This window comes from Notothenia rossii (genome assembly GCF_949606895.1).
Source record: "Notothenia rossii genome assembly, chromosome: 3".
Lineage (NCBI taxonomy): Eukaryota > Metazoa > Chordata > Actinopteri > Perciformes > Nototheniidae > Notothenia > Notothenia rossii.
In genome coordinates this window covers 77,929,407-77,939,427 of record NC_136901.1, presented here as the reverse complement: position 1 = coordinate 77,939,427, position 10,021 = coordinate 77,929,407, and the positions used below count along the sequence as shown (strand labels likewise).

The 10,021-nt window shown below is 40.6% G+C and overlaps 1 protein-coding gene across 1 annotated transcript in view; it reads left to right on the top strand.

Moving 5' to 3' along the window:
* The first annotated feature begins 348 nt into the window (after window positions 1-348).
* Window positions 349-10,021, top strand: part of tsc22d3 (TSC22 domain family, member 3) — a 36,421-nt gene continuing 26,748 nt past the window's right edge. The window contains exon 1 of the mRNA XM_079668934.1: window positions 349-1,109. Within this exon, the coding sequence (XP_079525060.1) occupies window positions 781-1,109 (329 nt within the window). The 5' untranslated portion in view covers window positions 349-780. The remainder of the gene's footprint in view (window positions 1,110-10,021) is intronic.

Below are 10,021 nucleotides of genomic sequence, written 5' to 3'. Positions count from 1 at the left end.
CCAATCACACATTTTCACAAATTAGCAAGTCAGACGTGTTATCGAGTGTTTGTGTGTGTTCCTGAATACTCCCTCCCACACACACTGCTTGAGCTCTCAGCATGGCAGGGTGGAGCCAACGGAGCTGCACATGTTTCCGGCATGTTCTGACGCTCCCCTCCTTGTGTTATTTCGTGCACGGCTAAGCTGAAAAATAAAAGAGGAGTGCCCAGTTTGTCAACCAGCAATGCTATTTTACCAATCACAGGGGTTTCCCCACCCTCTCTGTCTCCCTCCCTTTTTCACTCCCTCCCCTTTTCACTCCCTCCCTGTGTCTCTAGGCACACCAACCAAAGGGAAAAAAAAGTGCAGGGAAAAAAAAGTGATAAGCAGCTTCTGGGTTTTGCTTTCAAGCGCACTCCTGCTGAATTGGCGTGAGGGAGTGTGTGTTTGGGGCGTTTACTTTTTCTCCTGCCACAGTAGCAACACACTGCAGCAGCACCGGCCCCGAACAAAAGGCTAAGCACAGCAGAGCCACAGGAGGAGAGACTCAGGGATAAAAGAAGGCAGAGCAGCCCAGCGTGACTGCATTTCTCAGGGAGGAACTGAACCTGCCATTTAGCCCTTCTGGTCCCGGAGTGAAGACAGGACGCTAGACTACAGATAGACCAGCCTGTCGGTCACTGAGCTGTTTCCTCTTTCACTTCATTCATACACCTCAGTCTGTCATCCTTTACTGAGATTCCTGCACCTTCCCTTGTTCAACTGGGCGTCTTTCCTTTCCTCTACCTGTCATTCGAGATGTCAGAATATGACTGCCTGTCGCCCATCGGCCTGGACTGTTGCAGTTGCTGCTTGGACCTGGCCAATGGCTGTGATGAGTCAATGGCTCAGGGCCTCGGTTCTACAGGAGGCTTACCAGGAAGCCCCACCAGCCCGAGTGTCAGTCACTTTCGCCAGCTACGCAACCAGCTGATGTACCAGAACCTGAACACAGACAAGCTGAACAACATCATGAGGCAGGACTCCCTGGAATCTGTGGTGAGGGACCCCTGCTTCCTGTTCAATGAGGGGATCTGCAACAGCAACATTGACCAGACCATGCTGTCCATCCTGCTCTTCTTTCACAGGTATGTCTGTTATTTGCTGACAGGTTCATGCTTATCTGATAAGGGTTCGACTGAATAGAAAGGCTTATGTCATTAGGACATGAAACTAGAACTGAAAGTTTTTATTTACATCAGGTACAAAGTCCACATTTTTCCGTCTGGGACTCCATGTATCAAATCACAAAAAGAGTGCGGCTTAAGGAACTTGTTTTGCTTCAATGAAACCGATGACGAACAGTGGCTAATCATGTTTTGTTGGATCAGCACTTCTTATAATAAGGCTGACATCAGCGTTTATAGTCATGGATTAAGTTGAGGATAGTATGAGGGCGTACATATTGATTGTGTTCCAGAAATGAGTTTCAGATGAGACTCTGTTAGAACACATTATAACTTACTTCACAACTAAATGTAGAGCAAAGTATTCAAAAATAAAATGTAGATTATCAGGTTATAACTGCTCTCTGTTAAAAGCACTACAGTACTGTATGTGTTTTTCTTACTTCCAATTGAAAGCAAATTAATTATGGATTAAAAACATTCAACAATGTCCAAATATTTATGCAGCTCACAGTGTCTATTTACATTCACACATCCATGACATAAGTGCAGCTTATTTGTGAGCTTATCACTTCAAAACAACTACACTTTAAACATAATCCAGAGAACGGAAGAACACAAAATTGAATCTTAAAATAACGGCTAACAAAAACACAATTTCATTCTACCAGATTGAAGTCACATTGATTCAATTAAAATTATCTTTTATATCTAAGGGTCAAATAAACTGGCTTGATTCCTTTTCTGATTTTGCTGTTTATAAAACAGTGTTTGGCAGCTCACCCCACACTGTTTGTGTGGAAGAGAATGTACTACTGTGCTGCCAGTTCGTTTAGTTTGCAGCTCCTGCTCAATAAATTCAGCCTCAAATTAACAGTTGCCATCTTCCAAGTTGGCCGCAGTTTTGACCGATGCTGATCTCCTGAACCCGAGCCAGAAGTTACTTTGCAGTGTTTACTAAGAAAGCTGTAATTACGTATGGTATGTCTGTAAAGATCTACTGGGAAATAGCAGCAAATGCTACTGTACACAAACCTGTTATCAGCGTAAGAGCCACCTTTGAATGTTATACTCTGAGGTTGTCGTCATTTGAGTCAGTAAAACAGAGATATATGTCAAAGGATCATGACATATAGTTAGACACGTATGTTATATGATAAAAAATGTCTGATAATGTAGTTATGTTTATGATGGTGAACAGCAGGTATCTTGATATCAAATTTGGCCTTCGCCCCTGTCTTACCACGTTTGTCAGAGGGCTGTTTTCTTTCTGTCACTATATTTACAAAAACATTACAGACAGACTTTTAAACCTACAGACTCTTGATGATGCAAACCCATCTCCCTTTCATTAAACTAAAAAACAAAGTTACTGTTCCATTAAGATTTTATGGGTAAACATTTAATATTTGCTTTGGTTTTAGATTCAAAACCAAGTCCTATACTTTTTATAACATTTTTAACATAAGTTGCCTTTTTGGAATAAACATCCTTTACTAAAACATTTTTTTATATTGAGTGCCATTAATCAGCCCTAATCAGTTGGAAACAAATGTTTTTCCCATTTTTGTAAGATAAAATATCTGTGGAAATGTTTATGCTGATAAGATGTACCTGACATGAACATGGCACTGGTGTTTATCATCATTGATTCAGTTATTTGCAGATGTTATCATATCAGCAATGTTCTCCGCCAATAACCATTATCAGTACTTTATCAAGTTTCTCCAGAAGCTAAACTGGCTGGGAAAATATCCAAAAAGTTAAATTTTAACCTGGCTTAACTTTTTTGTATGCTACAGACCATTCTTATCTTCTGTGGTGATGATTAATAACGCATGTGTATGGACCGTACAATAGAGGTAAACACATTTACTGTGCACGCCAACTGATGACATTAGTGATAAGACTTTAACTGGGTTTAACTGGAATTGGATCTTATGTCTGTAAAAACACATCAGTGCCTTCTCTCAGAGAGTTGGAAAATATGAAATGTTGACACATTACAGTTTGAAAAAAAGGGGTTACCTCTAGCTGAATAACACATCACATCAGTTCTAGACTATAACCTCCACACACTAACTTCACTAAGCAATACTTTTCATACCAATAAGTTTGAGTTATACTATACTGCCCTGGCCTCAGACCACCACAGCCTGACAACGGCACAGCGAACTAAGAAGAGGATTAAACCTGTTTCCTTGATGTTTGTCTCCGTGGAATGGGCCGGTAGGCCTACATAGACCGGTTGCTATAATATAGCTTTTGATCTTGGCGTCGGGGGTCTCAATAGCTCCATAGAGTCCCCTATCGGTTGGGGCCCTTGGGGGAACTGTTGGACCACCGCCGGGCACAGCCAAATCCAGCCTCTCCTCCTGGCTGGCTGGAGAAGAAGGTTGCACGGCCACGGATACAGCTTCACTTGTGGAGCTAGATGGCAATGATGGTGGTGAGCTATCGTTAGCCTCCGGCTCCGGCTGCCGCTGCACGTCAACATTGCTAACGTTAGCGCTCGATTTCGAGGACGATGTATGACAAAACAAACGGTCTAATTTGGTCAGTTTAGCTGTTACATCTCCATGTTCTCTCTTGTCCTTTGTCTTTTGAGCGACGCTCTTGTGCTTTGGTTTGCTGTACATTATAAATGCAAGCTATTACATTTTGTATAATGCTGCCGAACTTGCTGCTGCTAGCTACAGTACAGTACAGTATAGGTTGATTAAACGGTTCGCTCGTCACGCAAGGTATCACATGACATGAAACGGAGCAAGGTCATTGGACAGACAAATTACAAATTAATTTAGGTTGCTTGGTTACTTTGAAGAATGCGTGAACCGGTCAATGCCATTGGGGCCCTTGCCGGCTCGGGGCCCCGGTACAACGTCGATAGTTACGCCACTGGTTGAGTTATTGGTTACTGCATTCAGTGTTTACAGTACCAGCTTGAATAATGCCTGTTGGCAGGGCTTTGTTTAAAGTGTTACACAATATTTGTTTTCTTTGCTGCTACGCAGTCATAATCACACAGCTAATTTCTAAACTAACCAAGGACTTACCCTTGTATAGTTGAATATTCATAGAAACAAAAGAAAGTTATGCCATGTGAAAATGAAGCAATATTGAAATCTTGACCTCCCTATGTCTTCATGTGAAAAAAGTATGTGTAGTTCAGATGAGAATGTATACACTGAACTGGCATCTCGTTTAAAAAAAAGAAAAGTTAAGAAATAAATAAACTGGTTATAAGTGCCAATATTTTCAGGTCCAGAGGAAAAGTGTGGGGGCATCGGTCTGGGCCAGCTCAACTGTTTGCTTGACAAACAGCCTTTAGCCAGGACACTTTGTTCCTGGACCTTTCATTCTCAGGAAGGAATCACAGACACGGATCATGTGGCTTTGGTGGCTTGGCTTTCTCACAGGATTAATCATTGATTTCAAATGTGTACCCTTTACAGTATTAAAACACAAACACACTCATTCATTCACACATGTACTCACAGTCTATCCCGTGGGATGAAACAAGAAAGCTGCCTTGCTAAGCTGTGGTTTGCAGAAGCTCATACATTTTTTTAAGTACTCACTTCGGGAGGGCCCGGCTTCTGATGAAAGCGTTGCTGAGGTTTATACTGTGACCTCACCCTGGGTGGTCAATCTTCCGAGCAGCCATCATTCTCCTTTGCCACTTGTTAACACAATTAAATGTTCAGCATAGCCTGAGGAAACATGTCAGAACATTTGTTGGACTTGTTGAGTATCAGTAAGAGGCATTGGCAATTAAACTTGTTATGTAAATGATTGAGAAATGTGCAGAGTGGAACATTTGAACTCTTAAGTCGTGTTTGGTGTTTGAGGCAGAGCCAGGGAGCCCTGAGTGTGTGTGGGTGGGACTCGATCGGTAATTTTCACAGAATAAAACCAGAAGAAAGTGTGCTGATTTACTTTAAGGCTTAGATAGACAAACTTTGACCGAAATGGGAGAGGCCTGGCTGCACACCTTCACCCCGGGCATTGAGTCAGTACTTAGCAGCCACTAAACACCATACATGGCAGGGTGAAGAGCCTGGAGTGAGGTGACACAGGTTTATCACAGGGCTGTGACCAGTCAGTCAGCCAGGAAGTCAAAGTAGAAAGGATAAAGAACTTAGTGGCAGCACAAAAGATTTCACAAAGTGTCAAAGACCTCATGAAAGAGGTTTTCTCTGCAGCAGCCACTAATGTAAGCACATGACAGCCCACAGAGGTCCCCTCCAGGTTTATAGACATCATAACAATGATCTATCCTTTAAATCTTTAACGATGGAACAAGTTGTTTTAAATAATATGTTTTTGCAGACTTCCATGTCCCAGTCTGGAGCCCATAGCTGCAAAAAGGATAACATTTTGAAAACCAGGTAAGAAAGTTAGTCCGTTAAGTGTTTCAAATGACATGAAACCAGCGAGAAAAGAGAAGGCAAGAAGGCAAGAAGGCAAGAATGTGTAAAGATGAATTTACTTTCCGTATAGGAGGTGATATTCCCAGACTCGAAGGTTGTGCTTTGAATGATAAATGTAAAAGAAAAGAAAGGAAGTCAAAGTATTTTGACAGAGAAGTTACAACCTCTGGCTGGATCTGATTTCCTGCTCCTACACAGCTATTTGACCTATTAGCACTTTGTTTTCTTACTAGCCAAGTCCTACAGTGGTATAAGTTCATTACTTTGGCCTCAGACGATCACAGGCCTTTGGCTTCGTTTCAGTTTACGACTGAACATCACAACCACTCTCAAAATGCAGACAGGATCCAGCTGTATCAGAGATCCGACTGCGCTTTAGAAACTGATCAAAAATATAAACCACAAAATAACTTTGCAAGAAGTGCAAAACATACATTTAGTAATCTGCTGTTGAGATTATGGAAAGCGACTTTGTTATGCGAAACACATGTCTGTGAAACTAGTAGAAGCATTTTTACTCAAATAAATAATGCCCTCTCAGTTTGCATCTTTGTATGATAAGACAATTTCATGTTTTATTTTATTTACATGGCAGTGGATCAATTCTTTACAATACGTAAATACCTTCTATATCTCGTAAATGACTGGACAGTGACATGTTGCATTCATTTCCATGCCGGTCATACTGAATTACTTTTAAAAGAGAGCTGAACATGGGCCCAAAAGTTGGGGATGTCACAGAAATAATGGTGCATCCAGTTTCCTTAACGTGTAAGGTGGGGAGAGGAGAACCTGGAAACTGGAACACATTCACCTTATGATATTTAAAATAAACAACATCTGCTTAGGTATTTAGACGTCTGCAGATAACATTGTGGCCGTATGGAAGCACGCAAATCCATATTAAATGAAAAGATGTAAGGAAACACTGCTTCCTCTGATTTCTCTGCTACTATAAAAGTGGCAAACAAACGCTATATAAGGAAAAACATCTCCAGAGCAAAGGGGACACTAAAAACAAACATACAGCACAATTACAGCCCCGCTGCTTATGAATTATCATGTAAGATGCTATATAGCGTATATATACAACAATAAAGGATGAGGTAGGCAAAATAGTGTGAAACAAATCTTCCCATTGGTTATGTTTACCACATAGAAGGTACACTTGTCATATCCTTGCTGACATCAGAATCTTTATCCAAATATATTTGTTTTATTCAAGTTCCTTTTTGAAACACAAATAAACAGTGCAACTTGGTGGCTCTGGTAAAATGGAAAAACGCTGTGTCCTTCAGAACTTCGAAGAGCGTTACACAACGTCATGGGTTGCAGGAGGCATGGATGTAAACAGAAAACGGATTAGTGGCGAGTAGACAAAGGGAAGGATGTCGCGTTGGCAAAACAGATTCATGGCCTCCTGGAAGTCTTGGGAGCCAATACCTGACAAACAAAGGCCACGGAGGGGAGGTTTGAGCAATGTCTGGGGAAAGAGAGGGAGAGCTACAGGGAGAGATAGCTAGAGAGAGAGTCAGGGGTAGACAAACAGCCCAACAGGAGGCCGGACAAAGACAAAACACAGACAGGACTTGTTAAAAATAGTGTGCTGTTGACGTTAGGTAGAACTCTAATATGTAGGTAGACTGCTGATGTCTGTGTGAAAGTCTCAACCTTTTTTTATAACTTAAGGAAGTCATTCTTTACTGTTGACAGGAAGTCAAAAGCCATAACAAGTGTTTGTTATACAGTTGGTTTTTTATGGGTTTCCTCATACACAGGTTTGGACTTATGTTGAGTGACTAGTCATCGTGACTATGTTAAAAAGACACTCAGGGAGCAAGAGATTGATCCACAATATTGGAAACTACTGGAAAACAAACACATTTGGTGTATGGTATGTATTTGGTGTTTTTGCCCAACAAATTAGGCCTCTGTGTGATTTTATCACCAACGGAGCAATTTAAGGAGGGATGTACAATAATGTCTTCTTAATGGACCTCTTGAGTTACTGACTTGTTGTGTCGCGACTGTGTGAAAAGGCTGCCCTTGGTGCGGTGCCAGTAGATGCCTGGAACCACTGCTCAATCGTTTGTGTACAAGTTTATGTTCTTTTCTGTATATGTGTCTGCTTGTGTGTATATGTAGAGAGTACTTCATTACTGGACTAGACATTGTCTTCTGTCTATAAAGTGGTGATTAAACTGTTGGTGAATGCACAGTTTCCAGAAAGTGCAATACATTTACCTCCCGAATGCAACCTTCAGACATCAGTGTGTGTCAACTCAGAATCCTCCGCCACACCCTGCAGCTGCCAGAAGCTGATGCAACGTCCTGCACTCGGCCCTGTCTTTACCAACATGCTGTGGTTCCATGTTCTGTTGCCCCGAGCAACACAATAAACATAACATGCTAATCAGATTGCAGTTACAGTATCTCTTACCATGCTTTATTCTCTGTGCACTTCTTTTGATCGCTTCAAAAGTTGGTTTCCATCTAAATCACTTTCTAGAAAATGACAAGTTGAACTAATTTTAAGTTTTGCAATGGTTGACATGTTCCTTCATCACAATGACCTTGGGCATGGTGGTTAATTTTGAAATGATAACACACACCATCCGAATGCTGTAAATAGTGGCTATAGGAGTGAAAATAGACCTCAAAACACACTTTTTTTTTTCGGTTGAGAAACATTTGCCAGAAACAACTATTCATACTTGTTTTAAGAAATCATTAAAAAAATCCAACTGTATGTTCACAACCGTTTTCTTTTTGTGCTTTTAAAGTCAGAACAAGTGAGTATTGTGTTCATGCAGGCAGTTTGGGAAGTCTAAACACGTAGAAAACTGCACATAATTAATGAAAAATACAGTCTGCCATATTATTTAAGGATTGGCTGGGAAGACTTGATGAAGAGAATTAAAGCAAATACCTCTTTTAATAAATAAACCCTTTAATCTTATAATGAACCTATGTTTTCAATGACAGCTGCAAGGCTCAGGAATGACTCATCTATATGTCTGCCTGCAGAAAATAAGACACACTCCTTGGCAACACAAACACAAGCACATCAATATGAACACACTAACAGTATACAATACATGCAGGTGACCCACAATGCTATGCTGTTGATGATACGTCACCAGCATAGAACCCAGCTAAGCTCCTTTTTCATGTGCGACAGAGCGTGGAGTCAAGTATGTAGCAGAGAGGTTAAGAAATATATAAGTAAAACTATATTAAGCTTGCTATCCAAGTTGTCAACGTAAGATCTGGAAAACAAAAGTCATAATTGATGCATGAAAAAGAGACCTAACAGGTTTCACAAAGGTGCTTTCAACAATAATTAACTTATTTTAATGTTACTACTAACTATGCTTTCAGGAAATACAGTAAATAGACCTTCACTTACCCTTACCCTAAACCAACTAAATGTGGCAGTTGAGCTTTAAACCAAACAATTTAATTATATTGAAATCAAAGTGTAATTTATGATTGCTTTATGTCTATTTTAAGATTGTTTTTATGCTGTGGTTCTTAATCATATATATGCAACCTCCAAGTGTTATACTGGGTTATTTGTGTTGTGGTCATTAAGCAAAATGTGTCCAGAATAATTTTGTGGGTGATGTTGAAAACTCTCTGTACAGAAGCCAATACATGTCAGCCTTGCCATATAAACATGACTTAAAATTGTGGCAAAGATTTCCAGGAAAAAATCTATGTAGTATGGAAACATAATAAAAACGACATCAGGCCTTTCCTGCAGGGAAGCTGAGTGCAGATACCTTTGGAAAGTTCAAATCAGGCCAAATTTTTGGACAACAAAAAGAAGGAAGTATTAAAAAACGGATCCCAAAAATACTTCAAAAGAGAGAAGCAGTTCCACCCATCGAATCAGACCCTTTCTTCTTTAATGCTTTATGTTTGCGCAACAGTTTTTGTCCTTCCCTCTTTTATTTGCCACATCTTTTGCCCTCTTATCCTTGTTTGTTCCTCCCTCTCTGTTTCTTCTCCTTCTTTCTTTTCTCAATCACTCCATCTCGGTTCTTCTAGTTCGCAACCGTTAAACTTATGTAAGTCGGAGGGAGCAGGGCGGATTGGAGTGACCATGGCTTGTGCCAGCAGCCTTATCTGTTTGGACCATGGCTATGGCGCCTACTTAGATAATAAGACAGCCTGTCAACACTTGCCATCACACACACTCCCACACGTAAACAGACCTGTATTTGGGAGTGACTAATAGTGTTAAACAGTCAATCTGTTATAATTACACTCATTAAATAGGCATTAGACAGTACCACAGCTTGCTTAATACTTGCTTTTACGGGTTAGTATTTGTCTGGTTTGTCTTTTCAGCTTGCACACAACAACCTGCACCTTTAGTCAGGCAATGGAAAATATTAGTTTTGTCTCCATAGTTCATGCAGGGAGCTGACATTA